Consider the following 23,287-nt stretch of genomic DNA (forward strand, 5'->3'; position numbering starts at 1 on the left):
GATTACTCATATGATTTATTGAAGTTATATATATGAATCAACAAGGTTTCTTTTATAATTAAATAGGATTACTCATATGATTAAACAAGATACTCGTATGATTAAACAAGGTAACTCCAAACAATCCCCTCAAAAAAAAAAAAGTTACTTCAAACAATAATTGAGGTTACTCAAATATATATGTATGGTTACGCGTAATAATAAATAAAAAAAGGGTGTTTCTTACAACAACAAAAAAGTTACTTTTATAACCAAAAAGAGATACTAACGACCTTTATTAACATAAACAAGTGGAAATACTATGAACGAAAGTGTTACTTTTTTTAACATTTAAGATTACTCATATGATTTATTGAAGTTATATATATGAATCAACAAGGTTTCTTTTATAATTAAATAGGATTACTCATATGATTAAACAAGATACTCGTATGATTAAACAAGGTAACTCCAAACAATCCCCTCAAAAAAAAAAATTACTTCAAACAATAATTGAGGTTACTCAAATATATATGTATGGTTACGCGTAATAATAAATAAAAAAAGGGTGTTTCTTACAACAACAAAAAAGTTACTTTTATAACCAAAAAGAGATACTAACGACCTTTATTAACATAAACAAGTGGAAATACTATGAACGAAAGTGTTACTTTTTTTAACATTTAAGATTACTCATATGATTTATTGAAGTTATATATATGAATCAACAAGGTTTCTTTTATAATTAAATAGGAATACTCATATGATTAAACAAGATACTCGTATGATTAAACAAGGTAACTCCAAACAATCCCCTCAAAAAAAAAAAAGTTACTTCAAACAATAATTGAGGTTACTCAAATATATATGTATGGTTACGCGTAATAATAAATAAAAAAAGGGTGTTTCTTACAACAACAAAAAAGTTACTTTTATAACCAAAAAGAGATACTAACGACCTTTATTAATATAAACAAGTGGAAATACTAATAAGCTTATTCTTATAAACTTGTAAACAAAAAGGAATAGTAGTATATTCTAATTGCTACACAAAACAAGTGGCTACCGCTTCCAATGTTAACCATTTCCAGCCTAAAATATGCTTCGAAAGCAGATCCTCCACCCCAGAATTTGTGTTCTAATATCTTTAACGCATAAGGTGTACTGGTCTACGGGAGAATTCATGCAAAACGAGAAAAGATGCCAATTAAAATGAAACAAGGTTACTTGCTAGTTAGGCTAATATTCATAATCCTCTTTATTTTCGCTTGGTATGAATGATGAAGTCCAATAATATATGGTACACATTTTCCGCGGTTACATTGGCTCCTTCCCACTCAAAGTAGGGATTAGAACAACCTAGTCTACCAAATCTAAAAATTCAACCAAAATAATTACTGCTACATACTCTACCATATGAAAGCTCCACCTCTATTTGTCAATGACCGCTTCAATAATGGCAACGTGCGATCTTCAAGACTACTGGAGACAAGTAAAATAAATATATCCTGAGGCTGAATAAATAAGCAAAAAGAGGGCAAAACTCCCCAAGCATTTCCTTTACATACACGGCGACCAGGCAATTCTCATCGATGGTTACTTTAGCTAAAAGTTTGCATGGATTCCATCGACTCATTCCATGAGTAGATCATCATTTTGACATGGGAATTCTTGTAAATTCAAGCTCCTATATATATCCCAAAAAACCAAAGTAATCACTAATTAGCATATCCTCTTGTAAACTCAAGCTCATATATGTACCAAAAAACCAAAGGAACTCTTTTTGGGTGATGGCATGGGGGTTGGGGAGGGGGGTTATAATGAACATCTGACTCAAATCTAGAGATTAATAAACTAACCTCCAGAGTTGCTCTTCCAAGACCAATCCTGAGCACCCTGTACCCCCTGAAACATATAGTCCAGAACATACATTAAATCATATACGAAAGAAAGTTAATCTGTCATAAAGCAAACGAGACAACAGGAACAGGATATTACCTGTTGGAAGCGACCATAATCACTGACAGAATTGGCAGGTGCCTGTGATGGTGGATAAGTTGCCTCCTGCAAAATGAAAGGCAGTTTATCAGCTTCTTTAGAGCTCATTTCACCATAAACCACCAAATACACATGCATGCATATACAATTCAGACCTCAAATTGTTACAATACAGATTACAGACCCCTAAGGTTGGACATAGGACAGATTTGATTCGCTTATGTATTTAGAAATCCCTTTATCCCTAAATAATTAATAGGGCACAATTCTATTTTCAAGCCTTCTCACTATATGGTATACAATAAGTCAAACTTAAATCAGGAAAAAAGGAAAGGCAGTTTATCAGCTTCTTTATAGCTCATTTCATTATACACCACCACCAAATATACCTGCCTGCATATACAATTCAGACCTACAATTGTTATATTAGACTACAGACCCATAAGATTGGACATAGGACAGATTTGATTCGCATATTTAGAAAATCCCTTTATGCCAAAAAAATAAGCCACAATTCTATTTTCAAGTCCTCCCACTCTACTACTATATACAATAAGATAAACGTAAATCAGGATAAATTACTCATTTACTCATAATGATACACAAAACAAAGAATCCAGAAAGAACGATCGGAGAAATATAGAACCATCATTAACAGCCATAAAAAATTACAAGCTTTCAGCGATACAGATTTTGTAGATGAGCTACGAATTATAACGACAACAGGAACTCAAGTAACGCAATTGATTGCAAAGCACAGATCAGAATACAGGACAAATGTCAAACAACAACTAAATGCTTAAATTACACCACCTAATCATGACATGTAGCCTGAGAAAAGATAGTATGACTATGAAATGCTCTAAATAATAAATACAGTGAACCAACCTGAGCCATCAAGTTGCCCACACCTCGGGGAGCCTGGTACTGTGATGAGACACAGATGGAGACAATGAACACAAATAAGGAAAGGAGTAATCAAATTAAATAAGACCATCTGCAGTAGAAAACATGAATAGTAGCTAACCATTGATGATAAAGGCGGAGTCTGCAACTGCTCAGTGTGGCGGAACTGTGTTTGAAGTTGGGGTGGTTGTGATTGGAGTACCTGCTGGTTAGGAGGAGCCTGTTGGCCTCGCTGGTTCAGTGGTTGTTGGACAGCTACTTTCGGCTGCTGCTCATATAATGCCAATTCCTCAGGTTTCACCCACTACAAATTTATATGTACTTGTTAAAAAAAATTAACTAAAAAATGAAATGGAGAAGAAACATGTAAGTAAATCAAAACCATCTTACCCTGCTTTCACCAGTGACACTGTTATAATAGTACTTGTAACCATCAGGGGAAGTGTGCTCAGTCCAGTTACATTTAGATTGAGCTGGTCTAGCAGCACCAGAGCCTCCAGCAGATGCAGAAGACGTGGAAGGTGCCTCCGGTGGCGGTGCAAGTGCAGGCACACTGGAAGCTGTTGTTGGTACAGCACCAGACCAATGTGACTGCAAAACAAGAATGACGTCTATAAATGTATGCAACATATACCTACTAAATGCATGACAACCATCATCAGACACAAGAAAACAGTGCTCTCATTCCTATGTTTTTGTTAAATTGCATCATACAGAGTTCACACTTGCCAATGCAAAACTTTTAATATTAAGATCTCTAATACTTCCTCTGTTCTATAATTAATGCAATATAACCCTATTGGCACATTTTTTGAGGAATCCATCTGAAGAGGAGAGAGATAAAGATAAATAAAAAGTGGGGGCCAAGTGATTGAAGAGAGATAGTGAGAAGATATTATCAAAGAAAGAAAAGGTTGCAATTAAAAAAGAACTGAGGAAGTATCTATTAGTAAAATTTATAAAAATGTTGATATTTCGTATCGAGACAAATCTAACAAGACTCACATGACTATATATTTTACGTTTGAATCACAAAAGACGGTCAAAGGAGAGTAGGTGAATAGTGTAGACTGTAGAAGTCCAAATGATATGATGGGAAAAAGAAAACGAAGGAAGTATGATCAAACACATCTGAAATATAGATACATCCTTCATGAGGATCTCAGTAGACTTTTTTAAATCATATCTGTAGTTCAGAGTTGGAGAATTCATGAAACCTGGCTACAACCAAAAATAAAAAAGCGATATGGCATCCCAGATATCTGCAGAATAGGGAGAGTAAAGATTGGAATATCTCAGATATTAGATCAGAGAACCTAATTACTGGACCTACAATAGTTTCATGGTTGTCGAAAATTGATCATGCAACTAAGACAATCATATTAACAACTTAACAGCATATAGTAGCAGCCGATTCCAAAGATGGATTTGAATTATTAAAGAAACTCTGCAGAATAGGATCTCTTTGCCTACCTGCGACTTTGGAGCCTGAAAATTTTGCTGCAATGGTTGGTTATGCATTGATGGTTGCATCATTTGAACCTGTTGTTGAAGTTGAGAGAATGCCAGCTGAGATGACTGAAAGCTTGCCTGCAGAGTCTGCCTCTGTTGTGATAACATCTGTGTAAGCTGAGAAGGAGATTGTTGATAAGGAGGAGGTTGCTGTGGTGCTGAAGTAGGCAGCTGGGAATTTGTCATTGACGATGTTGCATTAGGCTGGTGTTGAAGAGCTGTAGCAGTTGTGACACTCTGCTGACCATGAAATTGAGCAGGAGGCACATGTCCAGACGAACCGTGAAGCTGCTGCGATGAAAAAGGCTGGCTGTATGGGATTTGAGCACCACTCTGTTGATTTAAAGGCCTCATCAAAGCCTGAGAAGTAGGTGCCTGTGGATACGTTCCTGGCCCTTGATGTAGTTGTAAGGGAGGTGGGAAGTGCTGAGGTGACTCAAGGGGCTTCTGCATGGGTGATATTTGCTGGCCACTTGGAGGCACTTGTGGAAACGGTTGATTGAATTTCTACAGTCAACCCTAGAAGTAATTAGTAAAACTCGCGGAGGAGAGGGAAATCGAAGGACACACCAGACGAGACAAAACCTTTGGGGATGCAGAAGGGGCAGAAACAGCTCCAACAACAGAACCTTCTGTACGGTTTCCTTGGGGACCAAGATGACCGCCCTAGCATTCAGAAACAGCAAATGACTTGATCAAACTCCACAAGTTAGGCAATAAGGCTATTGAATGTAAAGGTTGGTATACATAGAAAAAGAAGTCATCATATGAGAATTCATAATCAGAGGAACACAAAATTAGCACACAGCTAATTCATCATCTGATGCTGGTAGCTAACATTTGCAGCCATAAGAAGTGGAGTTATTATACTTACCATATCTGAAAATATCAATTATGATCAAGGTATCCTCGCGATTAGTATTACTTCATTAAGATACCCTCATATTAGACACTTCGAGAAACACAGTATTTAGCAACAACGATAATGTTGCTTTTATTGTTCCATGTATGGAGTTGTAATAGCATATTTTAAACAGGAATATACTCCCCCTGTATTCAGGTTTATACAGGATGTTAAAATTCTAAACAGTACGCATATACAACAGCATAGCTAGCTGTTAACTTATCTATCCTCAATATTACCTATCTTTCTAAAAAGTGAAATATAGACAACACCTCACATATATTTAGGCGTGTCTTCATGATTTTTATTTCATTTCATCTTCAAACGGATGTATTAAGAAAGAGTATATGATATAGTCCACTTACAGGAGTCAACGAAATCACGGTGTCACCAGACCTAGGAGGAAACTGATTGCCAAACCCATGGATACCACCACTAGGAGATGGACCTCGATTCTGTGGACTCATAGGCTGCCAAGCATTTGGTGGGCCCTGGCCACCCATAGGACCAGGAAAATTGGGACCAGAAGCTGGCCTAAATAAACAAGAGCCAGACAAACATCAACCAAAAATTGGTCAAAACAATTAAAATGTCAAGATTGTCTGAATAACAGAATAAGTACAGATATGCACAGTACCTGTTCATTGGTGATGGAGAAGGACCGAAACCTGGACCTCCAAAAGCAGGACCGGCCCTAAAAAAAGTGAAAGGAGCAGAGTCAACAAATCACATTGCAAAACTCCCTTTCTTCCAAAAAATTATTCATTTGTAGCAAAGGGTGCATAAGTAAAAGGCTGACAGCTAAGTATTTAACATCAATCCGAACAATTGTCAATAAGAACTTACACAACACATTTATACCTTGCAGCCTTAACCCTCAATTGCAGAAAGTGATGTATTAAGGAACAAAGATATATTAGTATAAACACTATGAGATTAGTCATGACAAGCTATGCTTCATAGCAAAAGCATCAAAATCAAAGTTAATCAAAGTTACATGTGTTAGATAATCTTTCCACCAATCCAAAGCTTATTAATGTAGTATATGTTATATATGACTTCCTGTAATAGGTAAAATACACAACCGTCCGTACAACTGGAAACTAAATGCAGAAATATCAAGCTTCACTTGAACATTTAAAAGGTAATGCATGCATAAAGGCCTGACTCGGCAGGTCTCATGGAGATACCGCCTGCACAGTAAACAGTACGACATAATGTTCGCCAAACTAGCAAATAATAGTAAGTCCGGTATCAAGATTTTTAAATAAAGACACCAAAAAAAGGAGAATGTAAAGATGGCCGGTGAATATATGTATAGCAAATCACAGCCCCAGATCTAAAGATCATTTCTGAACAGAGAGTAAGAACTAAGAAATATTCTCAAAGGGAATGAAACCTGTAACCAATGCAGGATACATAATTTTACTCCACAGTTGGGGTTTATTCTTGCATTTGTATCAATTAACACAGAACAGAGACAGCTTGTCAAAGAAAACACTGAAACAGTACTAAGAAACTGAAACAAACAAGACATCTTATAAGCCAAGTCAAACCTTGGTTCTCCAGCCCTAGGCCTCTTCGGGTCAGCAAACCGGACAATTAGAGGCTGATCACAACCCTACAAGCAAATCATGTCAATTGAAGTTGGGCAAAGCATATTATCGACAAGAAGAGATTGACAACAATTAAGACCATACTTACTCTCATGGTATATATTCCATTCAGAGAATTTATAGATGCCATTGCTGAATCCTTGTTAGAGAACTTGACAAACCCACAACCTTCAGAATAAGGTCATAGATCAGTACAAAAAATTAAAACTAACTTGGGCATGTAGTGGTTGTAAACCTTTCTTCTATAGGGTTATCTGTGCACTCCCTGCCTCCTTTAAAAAGTATCCATTTCTTGCAAGTACTAGTCTTTAATAACTGCCTATTTTACCCTCTCAAAGCCCAAAATCAAGATTATGTTATATGCTATGAACTGACACAGCTTCAGGATTTGGATAATAATTAAGGACATAAAACGGATTTACACTAACAAGATGGAAATTGCAGAAAATACAGTAACAAGCTTTCGAGATGATTGTTTTCTCCCAAATACCAAACTAAACTCTCAACAATATTCAACATAATTTGTCTCTCCTTAATCTCTTGTATTTATAGGATTTCTTCCCTTACTAACTCTCAGCTCTCTATCTTATTCCTCAAGCTAACTTTTAACTGAATAATAGTGTTATACCAATAGTACCCCTCTCCCTTAGGCCAGTTCATTGCATATTGCGTTCTGTCAATCCCTTTGCTTTGCACCCTTTTACAGGGAAAATACACACAGGATGTGACTTCAACAGGGGATCATTATTCAAATCATCCATCTATGAATGTAATTTTGATACGTGCGTAAAACCAAAAAGGAAAACTTCACAATTCACACATCCAGAAGAAGAGGAATGACCATTTTGACCAGAAACGCGACACACAATGTTGACCTAATAGTCAAGAAATGAAGAATATAAAGTTACTTCCTTGTCAGCAAGAATAATATACACGTTAATACAGCTTTTACAATGACAACCCAATATTAATTCCATTACGCAGTGTTGAGGGCAATTAGTAACTCCCAAGTCCCAACTGTTCAGAAACCATTGAAGAGGTTGTGCAATGGTCTGCATCATTTTATTTCGGGATACAAAACATGTAGATTGTGGAAGTACAAGCATTCTTCTCGTTCTTTCTTCCTTTTTTGGGGGGCGGGCGTGGGGGAGAGGGGATGAGAGTTGTGGGGAAAGAAGGGAAAAGTGTAAACATATGGTCAAATAGTAGTAGTAAGAAAATCTCATAGTTGTACTTCTTTTCTTTAAGGGATAATATATCATACTTAAAACAGAGACAACAAAGACAGTGAAGAACGACAACAGCATAAAATAATGACTAAAAATTAACAAGTACAACAAAAGCAGTAGTAGTGGCAGAATAATAGGAGTTAGTAGTAATATATATCATATACAGATAGCAATTCATCAAACCAATCAGCACATGGAAACAAACCTCTACTCTGCTTCCTTTCATCACGCATGAGGTATACATCTTCAATACGCCCATAGGGTGCAAATATCTATCAAAGCAAAATCAAACTTAGTATAATTAATATAAGAATGCCTGTAGCACAAAAATATAGTTATATATTTTAGAAAAGTCAACGTAATTTGGAAACAAGGGCAGGAGGATAAAGGGCCAACTCATAGCACAAGACCAAGGACTAGATATGATAAAACAGCTAAATGCAAAACGAAGGGCAGATAAGATGGTGGCTCAACTCAAGCCCCTATGTCCAGTTATTGGCGCAAGTATCTGTCTTCCCCCTGCATGTGATGAGGTTCAAAGCCAGGATTTGATTCCTGGCATCCTATAAGATCAGGTACTCACCACATGAACAATCCTACTGTACCAAAAAAAAATGGCAGATTTATATTTCCTAGTTTACTCCACGGCCACGGAGGCAGGAGTTGGATAATGCTCCTTTCACTCACAATAAGATGTAGACTAAATTTTAAAACTTTAGCCAGATTTGGTCGGATCTTTCTGGGTTTAGTCCGGTGTGATCTACTTTTTCTTGTCTGGTGTCCTAAACTTTCCTAGAATTATTAACCACCACAGTAAGTTCCCAATAAGATAATGCTCCCTTCACTCACACGAACATATATGGTCGGGCGGGTGTAGTCTAATTTACTCTGGCATGCTTATTCATCTTGATTAATACCAATTCAGGTAACATTTATCATAAGAATATGTCATAATGAGGAAAGACCTAGAACAAGGTAAGCAAAAAATAGCATTAAACTCATCAAAACAAAATATTGACTTATTGAACTGTATTGACCAGGGAAGGAAATGGAAGATACCGTCGCGATGTCACATAAGCGGCTTGTAGCGGATGAACTTTTATGCATTCTAAAAAAACGAGCAATTTGTTTGAAAATCGCGGCTAAAGTGGAGTGAGATTCACATAAATGTATTTTAACCTCAAATTTGCATTAATCTAGTTTAATGATTATTCTCTAAACATGATGTGACCAAACCTAACAAATGATTGGGTTATATATTTAATGAGTGAATAATTACTTAAAAAATGAACGCATACTCATATAAAGAGACAAACCCACATATATTACCCAACTTGACAGCCAACATACACATTCTTATCCCTGCTTTGGTGTGTGCATGTTGTTTGTGAATTGTGATTACAATGTATGCTTTCCTTCTCTTCTTTTGGCAAAAACACTATGAACCGAACTGGAAAAATAACATTTTAACGCACCATTGCTTAACGGCATTCCGAAAACCCACAAGTTCAAAAACCGTTAGATAATGATCAGAACAGCAGAATTTTAATTCCATGGTATTGAATAAGAAATTTAAAATCATAAAAGAAGGCTAGAGCTGATGGTTATCTATCTGAAAAATAATAATAAGTAATCCTAAAAACCCAACACGATTTCTAACTCATAGTAATACTATCTGAGCCTGTTGGTAAATTGCAAAAGATATAAAGAGGGAGAGAGAAAGATAGCGAGGGAAAGAGAAAAAAAGGGAGAAGGGAAAAAAAGGAAGCCTTCAGCGAAAGAATCACTCACCAATTTATCTACATAGTCAAGGAACAACAAGCTAAGTTCTTAATGAAGGGCCTCGCACCAACTACAACCACAACAAGTGGCAAGAACATTAACTTCAAACATAAAAGTTTAGTATGAAGAAGCTATGCCTTTAAATATTGCAACGGTTTCTCTCTTACTATGCGCACCATAAAATAACTACGAGAACCAACTTTTATACTTCATTAATCCACTTATGCTTTAGACTTCTTTAACACACCAAGGACTCCTACTAATTCTTACAGGAGCTGTGGCTTCCAGTTGCTAAAACTGTTCACTAACAGGTAACTTTTATTGGCAACACGTGGCCAAGAGTTATTCACTTCTCCCCACCTAAACAATTGGTAAAATAAAAAATAACAAACAGGGTTGGATCAGATATCCTCCAGCAGCCACATGTCACCCCCTATTAAATTCACAAGTTGCATCATCTCCCCCACAATGTTTCCATCTCCCCTTTTGCAAGCACCACTCTCATGCCACTGTTCTGGCAGTGAAAATAAGCAATCTGTAGAAGTCTTCTTTGATAAAAAAAACATCAATGTTTGATTCAACCAGATCATAGAATCGTCACCATCAAGGTCCACCTTATTGTTGAGAGCAATTGCAACAAATTACTAACAGCTACTTCCTTATCATTTGCTAGTTTTGATGGAAGGATATGTTCCAAAGTATATGAGTTTCATACACCAAGAAACAACTTCATAACCATAGCCCCCTCATCCTACCCTTTAAGAGATTGGTCCATGTTTTACTCCTAATCCAACAGGTGACTTAGCACACTCTAAGGCAAGCAAAATAGATATCCAAGCACATATGTGAGGTAATCTTATTACCTCAAGATCTCCACCATCATAACGCTATTTATGTCCGTAACAACATTCTTTAAAAGGCCTTCCTCATCTAAGAAAAACCTCTAGAGTTGTATCACCTTGAGTCTTCTCATCCTCATTCCCAATAACTCCTCTAATACAAAGACCTAGTTCTCTCGAGCAAAAAAACCACAACCAGATTCACCATGTGAATATCATTTAGCTATCAAGTTTACCCCACAAAATCTCTATATTTTTTCCACGGGAACAGAAACCACTAGCTGGAATGGAATAGAACTCTACAAACTTCTTTGTTAGGGATACCCTTCTTTAAATATAGGCAAATGCTATTCCACCTTGCAGCCTCTTCTGAAGACTCCAAACAGATTGGCACTTGAAGTGCCACCAAATGTCAGCCAAAGATATGTGGTCAAAAGAAATCTCAGTCGACCACCCAAAAAAGTCGACAAATAACCATGAAAGTGTTTCCTTTATAATGTGGCTTGTATCTTGGACTCAACAAGAGATCACCCATGACATGAGTTTTGATCTTCACTATGACTTCGAACTTCTCCCCAGATTGGGCTTCATGTTGTTACCAATTATTGATCCGTAGCTAGGTCTATTTTTCACTAGCAGATACTAGTTGACCAGAAAGCAGGAGGCAAAACAAACTCATTAATGAGCTAAAGACTATGAATACATCTTTTGAGCTTTTTTTTATCCCCTGCTAATAGACTAATATTACATCTTTTGAGCTTTTTGAGTCCTCCTAACTCAAATGAAATCTCCTCATGGTACTTCCCGACTAATAGTTTCTATCAATCATCTTGCGGCTGTAATTAATGAGTTTAATTGAGAAAATCTAGCAGCAACAAAACCCATTTTTGGACAATCCTTGCATTATAGCTCCTAATCACAAGCTCTGGGAAAGATATTCCATATAAGACCCAGACATACAATATCAACTTTCATTAATGAAATATTATTACATAAAATTGTTCATTTAATTTAAAACCTTATAAGAAACAGTTTGAAATGTCTAACTGCTTAATCACTTAATAGTCGATCGAAGCTGAAATTAGCACAGAATGGGCGACCTTGGAAACAAAAAAACAGATATTTAGAGCTTTTGGAGCAAATGCATGACAATAAGGGTTTTAGTAAAGGACGGGCCCTGAAGCAAAGGATGTTCCAATTTCTGGCCTACTTTCCCTTCCTTAACCCCCCCCCCCCCCTCCAACTAGACGTCCCCTAAAGAAAATAATGCAAAGGCCATCGAATCGAATGAAGTGAAAAAAGATGATTCACAAAATGATAGGAAAACAATCTCCAGTTAAGTCAAATGAACAGAGATACCATCACAAGAAAATTGATCCTTCATTGGCAGTACTACAGTCACTAACTAGACATATGAGATGATAGATCATTCATTTTCTTTTGGTCTATTTTAAGCAATAAAGTTAATTTCTCTTTAAACTTGTCAGCTTCATGTCTCCAAGACCTTGATCAAATCCAGCAGACTACAGAATGCAAGTACCAAGAAAGATAAGAGTGCAATCGAAAAGATACCTCTTCGACTTCCTTCTCTGTAGCAAGCTTGTTCAGTGACCCCACAAACAGCTTGTATTCAACTGCGCCTGACACGCAAAACAACACAATGAACTTTAACCAAAATTGCACATATTCCAAATGGTGATTTCTAAAAAGACAGGTTAGTAGCTAAATGCACGCCCAATAAACAAAATATATCTTGTATAAGTTCTCATTCAAAACACCGAAAGAATTCAGATAAATTTCCAAAATAATCAAAATGAAAACCTCGTGCAGCATCACCAAAACTTTACACAAAAGATCCCTGGTGATTACGTACCATTACCGAGACGCTCACGTTCGCCATCAGCATATCTAACTTGCATGGGAGCAACTCCCTGAAGGTGACAACCAAGAATAAAGTTAACACTGTCCAACATGCCAAACTGCTCCAGAGGCAGAAAAACTCACCCCAGGTAAAGTATATTGGTTGTGCAATGCTCTAATTGCCCTGTCTGCTTCTTCAGAAGTAGCATACTTTATAAAACAACAACCTGCAGAAATCAACAGTTTGTCCATTTTTAGGACTCACTGAGCTACTATATGCATCCAGCACTGTTATATTAAACAGTAAGAAATTAAAACACAAAGGTAGAGCATAAACATAGATGATGCGAAAAGTTGAATATAGCCCAGGTAAAATACACGGATAAAGACTTCCTCCGTTTTTTAATAAGTGACAGAGAGATAGTGGGGGAATACCAAGGAGCCTAGAGAGAGATAGTGGGGGAATACCAAGGAGCCTAGAGAGAGAAAGTGGAGGACCACTTGTTTAGCCAATGGGGGTGAGAATTAAGTAGGTAAAACAATTAAATAGGGGTAAAGATAAAATAAATAATGAGGTTTTTTTACACTTTGAGCTATGTTATTGTAACATTTCGGTCAGAGAAAAGTTAGTCACTTATCAAAAAATGAAGGAAGTAGGTATGAAACAGTTTGAATCAAAGCTTCAAATGTTAGACTAATCCTCGAAAACTACCAGCCATCAGCAAAGACAAAAATGTAAACCATTTACACAGTCAGACAGCTGCATATTGGAAACGACAAGTTTTCCATGTTTCAAGACTAAATAGGCAAATTTTGCTTGTACAGTGAGCTAATTTCATAATCTCATAGGTAAAAGAGATTCATGGATGTTCACAAACAAATCATTACATAAAACAGACGTCATAAATCATCAAGTCGTCTGTATCTAACAAACACAGATGACCTAAAGAGATAATTAACATTTCCTAATTTAACTAGCAGAAGCACCAATTGGGCCAAGTGTCATGCAGCATATTCAAGTCAGAAAGCCAAAATGCTAAGCCAGCAGAGATCATGGCCTCAAGGAAGAGAATCTACAAAACAAAAACCTCAAGCCACCTCAAGGAAAAGCGAACTCTATTCTATATTAAATATGTAAGCAGAAGAGCAGGCAGATAGGAAAGGAGATATTCGCAAATCGATATGCCAGCTTGGCAACCTATGCTTACAATCTGGATACTGTCCAGGAAGATTGACACTTCGCATCAGGAAGTAATAAAAAGTTGTTCCAACACAGATGAAAAAGCTACAAGGTTCTCTATATCTAGTAAATCGGTATATCTAGTAAATCGCGTGAAAATCAACTACCCTCTCCACTCAGGTCACTTGCTATCAATGAGTAAATAGTGCTCCACATTCAACAAATGACAGTCTCACTAAAGCTGCTACACCATGAATGAACTTACAATTATTGTAGCATACAGGAATTCAAAATTAAAAATAGCATCTGGATTCAGAATAATTGTATAAATGAATCCTGTATATCAAAAAGATGAAACCTCACAGCATACTAATTAAAGTCAAGGATCAAGGTCACAGAAGCATCATCTGATGCTAGTCACAGCCTGCACCAACATACAAAACACAAAGATAATGAACGTGATCCCTAAAGGATTCTAGTAACATCATCCTTAACCATTGATGGAAAAAGCTCAAAAAAATTAGCAAACACAAAAATCCTCCCAATCTAAGCCCTAAAAATGAAACTAGCCATGCCGCATGGCACCACAAAATATACACTTGCGTCTGTAAAACGATGTAATATGAGCTTAGTTAAAAAAGGATTGGATAGAAATTCAACAGTGGATGTCTTTCCAAAGACATGATCATAGATATCACAATATACTAGCAGCTACAATGAGGAACCACAGCAATCTTTCCAGAAATATCCATAGCATCTCTAGAATGCCATTCACTTGAAGATGACGATAACATAACTAGAGAAGAAAGAATATTCTGCCGACGGAGACAAGTTAATTCCTCTAGCTCACTGCTCACCTCGGGTAGCTAACAGTAACCTTAAAGTACAACCTAGCCAGAGGACAAATTTTGGTGGATCAGGTTATGCAACAACTGCCCCAGCTTTCCTCAGATAGCCAACAATGTTTGTGGATGTCATTTCAAATCATGAAAGTCATAGCACAAAAGAATGATACCACGCAAATGGGACAAACAGCCCTCATGATTACACAGTAAAAAGGTGTGAAATTTGAAATATCAGAATCACGCGTGATTCCAAACTTGAAAAATTCTACCGCAATGAGAAATATGAAAACCTGGCATAACACGTCACGGAGAAAGAAAAAACTAACTGCTAGAGAATACTAGCTTCCAGAAGCTGGATTTTCCACCGAAATTTCTTAAGAAAATACAGAACTAAACAAAAGAACTGTATACAGCAATATTAAATCATCAGTTTCATCCATCCAACCTGTTTTAAAAGATAAGGTATATTGCTTGTAGCCACAAAAGAATACGCGAAGCAATCCAACAATCCCAGGGATACAAAAAGGAGTGCCCCAATGTCCAAAACATACATAAATCTTGAACATAATAGCTTCCCTAGCTTGGGTATGATGCTCTTGACACTTAGTATTAAGAAAATGAAGCAAATGCTGTGAAAATGATAACTGGCCACAAGACTTCCAGTGTCGATCACTAAGACGGTCTAGGTGGATAAACAAAGACAATGCATTAAGCCAATATGAGAACAAAGGTATGAACTCACTAGATTCCCTGACCAGGTGCTCACAGCTAAGCCAGCCTTCTTAACTTTGTGACTTTGTGGAATACAAGAAAACCTGATCCATTTACTATAATCTGTAACCTGGTATGCATAATGCACAAAGTGACCATCTATGCCGATATGGCGCACCTTTAGCCTAAATTTAAAAATCCAAAATTCAACTCCCATATACAACGTCTAGTATCCTCCAATATAAGTAAATTCAAGGTAACACACGGATTAAATAAAAGAGAGGGCATCACCATATGCAGCCATATCCCTGATTGTCATAACATCAGCACATGTTGCCAAGCAAAACAATTCAAAAAACATCACTAGAAAAACTCAACCATGCACAAGATCAAGAATCAAATTGTACACAAAAGTGTAGAATAAAGTGCCCAGCGAGAACTAAATTAGTCGAATATCCTGCTTTCAACACCAGACGAAAATCACACCATCAAAACCCGGACAACGCTATATATTCAGCAAAAGTAAGCCACTCAAATCCTAAAGATAAAAGCTTGTTGCTCCATCTTGTCACTATAATTTCTGGAACAAAGAACCGGGGAACTACAATCAAAGAATACCAGATAGCAGGACCAAATTATATAAGGCAGCGATAAAAGTGAAAGGATCAAAAAATAGAAGGCAAAAAATAAGGTGTTGCATTCAAATGTCGTGAAGAAGAAGCATCCACACAATCACACCACAGCATAAAAAAAAAGGCACTGATACCGCCACAGTTACACCATATCTTAAAAGACCATACATAATCTAGCTACGCCAAGCTTGTAATAACTGATGTTTTCCCGGAATACCTTAGGACTAAACATTCACATCCAACTCAGTAATTGATAAAATTGTCTCAACCAAAAAGATGCGACTCCACTGTAATTCCCTCGACAATATATGTGTACCAAATCCAAATGTCAACATCCTCAACCTGTACTACCAATTATACTTAATTCAAATGGAAACAAGAGCTACCACCAATTTCCAGGTAAAAATAAGCATCACCATACAAAGCTATTACATCCACAACAAGAGGCCTCAGAGGCTCAAAAGCTAAATCATAAAAATATCCCGTGTATTCACCGTATAGTTTGACATACTTCAAAGCCATCTCATCCATCAACATTCAGACGACTAGAAAGAGATTTTGGGGCATTCAAATATTCACAAAAATCCATCGTAGAAGAACAGACCAACAAGAACCCTTTATTGTTAAATGTCAAATCACCCGTTCAAACAATAATCCAAAAATTTTGATGGTGCTTTCTGTACAACAGTTTCAGAACTAGACATCCTAACATACAATTAGCTACAGTTCTGCAGAAGACATTCCCACTATAAATGACTTAGCTTGCTGGGTAATGCCTTCCTCACTGCTGAAGCCACTAGTACCAGAGCAGAAGTTAGTGCTCCAGTTTCAAGAAATATCTACCCAGAAAACATTAAGTAGGTCTACATCCCTTGCTTCTTCTTGTTTGACAGTGCAGACTTATAAAAAAGGTCGCAACGAAAATCAACAGGCCCGAATTCTTGTAAAAACTAACTGAGACGATACAAAGCTTACACTTGCTCCCATCAGCCGCACAGCACAATAGCACACCTGAAAAGAGGAAGGAGTACAAACAGCAATTATTTAAAACAGCTACAATATACATACCTTGCTGCTGCCCCGTTCTCTTGTCTTTTATCAAAGCAACCTCCAAGACCTTTCCTTGCTCTTCAAATAATGGTCGAATCTGGTAAGAGCAATCATAATATAACAACATGCCAAAGATTGCAAATATAACATAATTAGGCAACCAAGTAAATCAAGCTACAAATTACAAGTCAAGTGATACTCTATAAGTACTAGTTCTCACCACTCATATGTTTCTTATTAATAGCAAACAATTCAGTACTATGTTCAATATAAAAAAAACAGGCCTTTCAGAAATATATCTCTTCAACAATTTGAATGCCAAAGGTGAGACTGCAAATATCTAGATCTCCTCTCAACCCCCAAGTTGACCAATTATTTTAGGCAATAAAAGAGCTACATGCAGCACAGTGATTAGTGCTCAGACTGCTTACTACCAGATCTCTCATGGGGGATTGGGAGGAGTAGGGAGAGCAGCCATACTTGCTGGGATTCAGAAAGAGAGGCACTGGATAGGAGCCAAAGTATTACCTAACCCCACCCCTCCTCCACCCCAATATACATGAAGAAAGAAAGAAAATAAATTTTTTGGCAGTAGACATGTCTAGATGTGGCATCCTTTAAACTGGAAGAGCATGCATAGACAATCCCTATTCCCTAGTATCCAAAGAGGCTGGGAACAACTTAAACTCATGAGGGTAGCTCACTTCCTAATGCTCAATCAGAAAAAAAAGTAAGCAACTATATTAGTTCAGCCCACTATTGCCTTCTATGGGGAATTCAAAATAAAGAAAGAGCAAGAACCAAAACCATCCAGGCTCCAGGAAAGATAACCTGGGAAAAGCAATTCCCCCAAAAGTAAATAATGTGCCGATGACTAAGGCTCTGTTCATTACACCTCTAAATTACTTATTTCAGAAGATATAAATTCACATGAATTCCAATAAGCTCTGGTATTTCCAATAACGGATACCAAGTCCAGTTCATAATTATAATAAGTTCAAATGGTTTCACGTAAGTTGAAATTCAAACATGTTTCAACGAGTGATTTCAGGTGAAAAAAAGTACACCCTTAATCTGAACAGAAACAAAAGAGTAGTGATGGCTGAAACAGTACCAAACTTCCCCTCCCCCAAAAACACCAAAAAAACACAAAGTGGGACATAAATAAACCAACATGCACGCACGTGTCCGCCCGCGCATGTATACACGTGCGCGCGCAAGCACACACATACATGCGCACACCAGCCCACACACGCATGCACCCAAGCTCGCACCCATGCCCATGCACTCACCCACACGCATGAACACAAATGCAAACATAAATGGTGACAGAAATGTCCTAAAAGAAAAAACATTAAGGTACATATAGTTTTACAACCAACAGAATTTATTTACCAATACAAATTTAATATTTCCTAATTTCCTCATGGCTTCAACAAGTATCACAAGAAAGAGCATATCAACGAGAAGTTAAAGCTAACCTCTTCTTCAGTTACTGTTCGGGGTACAGATCCCACAAAAAGCTTAACAAAGCTCTTCCCTTCAAAATGCTCTGCAAGTAAAATTAATAAGTCAAACAGTAATCTGGGAAAAAAAATATAGTGTCTGAACAACTACAAAAATAACAGCATTCAACTTCTTATTCCTTTTTTGTTTTTCAACGAGGAAGGCGAAGAAGTGGAAAGCACAAGTTTGGAATCAGAAAAATTGAGAGGAATAAGCATGTCAACAAGGATCAAATTCATGCATCACATACTCCCTCCATTCCTTCATGATGTTCTTATTTTGACTTGCACATCTTTGACCATTAATATATGTAATTACGTATTAGTAAAAAATTATTAAACTTCGGTAGTATTGAAGTACTCACAAAGACGAATCAGATAAGACCACACATGATTATGTTTTTTCCTTATATATTGGGAAAATTTTAGAAGATCCTATGTATATCAAATTTTTAAATATTGCGAAGATTCCAAGTAGGAACAAAGATAAGAAACGTAGGGAGTAGTTAAAAAAGACATCAATACAATAAATCGAGATAGTTCATCACCAATATTGTAAGAATGGTTATATATGAAAAGATATTTATCAATAAAAGCCTTTGTAACCATGTGCAACATTGAAAATTGCAACTGTTGGTCAACTTTTTAAGGCACCCAATAAGCTGCATGAATCGAACCAAATAGCAAGCGACAACACATTGAAGGATGCAGAGGTGCTCACAGTAGAACAATAGTCACAGAGGGAGGCAAAAACTACTATGCACACTTCGAACTTGCCAAATCATAAATTTTAAAAGTGCTAATGCTACCTCATTTCAAAAGAAAACTACATACGAGCATAGACTAAAGTAGCCACAATTAACTCGCCACAGAGTGAATTCCAAATCAATCTACCTAAATCAAGGAAACCACTAATCCCTCTCGAGATCCACAAAAAAATTGATGCAATACATACTTTATGAACTATTTTGCTAGTAAAGTAGGGTAGACAATAATTAATGCCAGGTCAATATTATCATTATAATTCATTTCAGGTTTACACTTTATCCATATTGGTAGACTAAATGGAGAAGTCATTATTTACTTAAACAAACCAGCAGTAGTTCTTAATAATTAATATCGTTCCATGAGAGCAAAAAGTCCTTGCTCCCTTACCAATATACCATCATAACCGGTATTCTGCAAAAAATCATAACGATGGTTCACAATCAAATATAGCGATGGTTCACAATCAAATATAGGACTTGACTGATCTCAGCTCGAATGTAGTTCAGCTCAAATCAAGTTCAATAGTGAAGGAGGTCTACTTAGATTTCCAGACACTAAGAGCCAATGCTCAAGAGTCTCAACGCCAAAGCTTAGCTCAACCCAAGCAAGCGCATGATCGATTTAAGCTCATGGAAGGCACAGCTTGATAGTGCAGGAGGAACATCGTTTTGAGAAAGCTCACATCGAATTAAGTCTGTACAGATCCTAGAGCATAGGCTCAAAGTGCAGGCTTAAGCAAGCTTCACTTAATTAAGAATTCCTGAGTAAAAAAGGTTAGTTATTGCAGCCACACTGCCTTAGTACCCCATATAAAAACACCTCACTTAGGCTAACTAGGCGTTAGGAAGCAGCCCTTGGTCTTAGAGGAATGCCTTTCAAACACTGAGGACGACTACTTTAGCTATTTGACTCTAAAGCCAAAGCTTAAGCTCAACGTAGCCAAGTCCACAATCTATGGAAGCTTAGAAATGCTCTCACCCTTGGTGCAGCAATGTTCAAGTAGCACGGAGAGCTGAGGATAGCCACCTCATGTGAAGCACAAAGGTGCTAAAGTGAAGAATTCAGAATGTTGTAACTTTTCTTTAAAAAAACACGTGACTAGACACTGAGGCCCCCCTTCCCCTTTTTACTTTACGCTAAATTTGGTTAGATGGAAAAGATTTCTATAAAAAGATATTCACCAAGGGAAAAATGTAATGGAATGGAGTATGAAGGAAAGGAAGGTGAAGATAGGGGGAAAATGTCTTCTTCCTTCCTTCAAGAAAGAAATTGTTTTCCACCATTGGTTAAACTAATTTCCACCAATTGAAAAATTGTAATCTACACTCTACGAACCAAGCAAAGGAAAATGGGAAAACCACTTTTCCTGGATAAGGCTTTACGGGTTCCAACCAAACACATTTTTAATGTCTAAGGAAAGACAGCAGCAATATCACTTTCACTAGGTTCTCTCTATTTTATATTCAATGGAGAAACCCTCAATCACTAAATCTAGGAGCCAAAACCACCACCAAAATCCACCTACATAGTCTTCGGTCGGGTTCATAATAGCTCTATAGAAGTAGTATATCATGATGTTCAACATGGAGCTTAAGTTCCCTTTCCCAAACCCTAACCAAAAATAATTGAGGAGCAAGTAAGTCTCGAACTAGCAACCATACAATAAGATAAAAAAAATCAAAGACCTAAACTAATAGAACTTTAAATGTTGATTAACTCCATATAAGAATCAATCCAATCTCAATCACAATTCACAATTCACAAAACATCTAAAACTCCATTTACACCATCAAATTCAACTCATATCAAATCAAAGCGACAGAGAGAAAGTAGTACCTGGTGAACCGGCACGAAACCCTCGTTTCTGCCCAGAAAGAGATGGTGGAGGTGGCATAGGCCGAGGTGGGCCGGGGAAATCATTCCCAAACCCTCCAGGTGGGCCTCCAAGTTCACCTCCCATGGGCCAAAACCCTCCAGGGGGCCCACCACCAGGAGGAGGATGAAAACCCCCGCTATTGCTAAGATGAGGTTGGTTCGGCGGGCTATCGAAAGCGCGGCGGCTTTCGGAGAAGCCGCCGCGCTGATTTGAAGGACTACGGTGGTCGTCGAGCGGAGGAGCATCGGAGAATCGAGAAGGTCGACGTTGCTGGAGATTGAAATTGCGGTCACGGTTGTTACGGTCACGGTAATCTCGGTCTTCATCGCGGTCACGATCACGGTCACCTCGATGTCTTTCCATCATTGGAGAGTTTGGTGAAGGTTAGAAACCCTAACCCTAATTATGTATGGTTCGCCGGAGATAGGAGGAGAGAGAGAGTGTAAGTGCGCTAGATGAGAGAGCACCCGACGAAATTGATTTTAGTGTGGTTTTACAGTTTAGGAACTAGTACTTCGTAAGATCCGAAAAGCTTCAGTTTCGTAAACAACATTTTGTAGGAAAAATTTACTAAACACGGTTTTATTTTTTGTTAGTACTCCCTCCCTCGGTCCCTCCGTTCTAAAATATGGTTCCGATTTTCATTTTGACTACGGCTCTGTTTGGAGAACCATTTCAGGTGACTTAAATGATAAGGTGCTACAATTTGAAGTCACCTTATATGACTAGTGGTGTTTGGTGAAAGAACTTAAATAAAATTTAAGTCCAAAATTTGGCTGAAATTGAGTTGGAGTAAAATATAGCTTCTGAGATCAGGTGCTAAAATTTAATTTTTTATTATTTTCTTTTTATCTTTTTGAGTCTAATAAGATATTTTCTTTTGTTTTTTTTAAGGCTAAAAAGATATTTCAGCTACCGTCATAAATAATATTACCAAACAGGTTATGCAATCAGCTAGCTTATCAGTTTCAGCACCTTAACAGTTTCAGTTGCTACATAATCTGTTTCAGTTACCTTATCAGTTTCAGCTCCATTTCAGTCGGTGTTGCCAAACATAGCCTACATTTTTTCCGTAATTTGTCTAAAAAATCGTGTCCCATCATTTATTTGCTTGTTGAATTTTGTTTTTTCCTTTGTTTTTTCAACCGAAATGTTACAATTAATGCTCTTTCATCAATTATTCTTCATTATCTCTCCTTAAATCATATTTTCTCATACAATATTTATTTAAATAAACAAAAATTCTTTACTATTCCTCTTAAATTCTACTTACATAAATTACCGTGAAAAGGGGGAAATGAAAACTATATTTTGGGACGGAGGAAGTATATGTAATACATAAAACTAACTTATTGAATGAATGAATCCATAAGAATTGCTGCAAACACTCAATTACTTAGGGCTTGTTCTCTTCGGCATAAAACAGTTGACCTGAACTGAGTTGAGATGAACTGAACTGAATTCAAGTGAATTGAATTCAACTGAATTAAATTGAATTAAATCAAATTGAATGTTATAAATATATAAATATTTAAACAATAATAATATGAATATTAAATATTAATTATAATGATAAGTAATAATAATGAATAATTAATAATGCATAATAATAAGTGAAAGTATTGGGTCAGACCGTCTGACCAAATACTTACTGTCAGACGGGCTGACCCAAATGAAAAAAACCACGCTTCCTCCACTATAGTTCTTATATTGTCCCGCGTATAGCTTACAAAACACTCCAACATCTTTTTTTTTTTTTTTTTTTAAGTATTTCATTCAATTCTTGCCGCAGGAGAGAGAAAGAAATTCTTGAGATTTCCTGTGAATGGTGGGAAGAGCTTACAAACAATGTATTATTTGTATTCTAGACAACTAATGGAAATATTTAGTCTTTTTGATATCGCAAAAACAATTGGAGTATTGAGTACAACTACATGGTACTGTGCTTTTTTTGTCAACTTCCTCTGCCGACTTAAGTTCTTCGTTAACTCTCAATTCTAGCTGCAGAAATTCTTGAGGAAGGGGAAGATCTTCACAAGGGAAAATTCTTTCTTGAAATTCTTTCTTGAGATTTCAAGTAATTAAGAATTAATGT

General features: G+C 36.9%; 1 protein-coding gene across 1 annotated transcript; it reads right to left on the minus strand.

Moving 5' to 3' along the window:
- Positions 1 to 1,213: 1,213 nt before the first annotated feature.
- Positions 1,214 to 21,736, minus strand: LOC104888472 (flowering time control protein FCA). Its single transcript, XM_010673461.4, has 19 exons — positions 21,153 to 21,736; positions 18,525 to 18,595; positions 17,062 to 17,140; positions 12,770 to 12,852; positions 12,639 to 12,696; positions 12,338 to 12,405; positions 8,350 to 8,416; positions 7,004 to 7,083; positions 6,856 to 6,920; positions 5,937 to 5,993; positions 5,665 to 5,833; positions 4,981 to 5,061; positions 4,357 to 4,902; positions 3,274 to 3,474; positions 3,005 to 3,187; positions 2,866 to 2,904; positions 1,978 to 2,043; positions 1,839 to 1,884; positions 1,214 to 1,666 (listed from the first exon to the last, which is right to left on the minus strand). Exons 1-19 carry the CDS (start codon positions 21,556 to 21,558, stop codon positions 1,659 to 1,661), a joined length of 2,373 nt encoding a protein of 790 aa, XP_010671763.2. The 5' UTR covers positions 21,559 to 21,736; the 3' UTR covers positions 1,214 to 1,658.
- Between the last annotated feature and the right edge of the window lie 1,551 nt (positions 21,737 to 23,287).

The sequence above is a fragment of the Beta vulgaris genome, chromosome 3 (assembly GCF_026745355.1).
Source record: "Beta vulgaris subsp. vulgaris cultivar EL10 chromosome 3, EL10.2, whole genome shotgun sequence".
NCBI classification, from domain to species: domain Eukaryota; kingdom Viridiplantae; phylum Streptophyta; class Magnoliopsida; order Caryophyllales; family Amaranthaceae; genus Beta; species Beta vulgaris.

Excerpts from the sequence above, each read along its gene's own strand:
- LOC104888472 (XM_010673461.4), bottom strand. The coding sequence starts at position 21,558 with ATGATGGAAAGACATCGAGGTGACCGTGATCGTGACCGCGATGAAGAC. Across the intron at positions 3,475-4,356 it reads TTCAGGCTCCAAAGTCGCAG|TCACATTGGTCTGGTGCTGT; the intron begins GTAGGCAAAGAG and ends CTTGTTTTGCAG. Across the intron at positions 1,885-1,977 it reads ATTATGGTCGCTTCCAACAG|GGGGTACAGGGTGCTCAGGA; the intron begins GTAATATCCTGT and ends TATATGTTTCAG.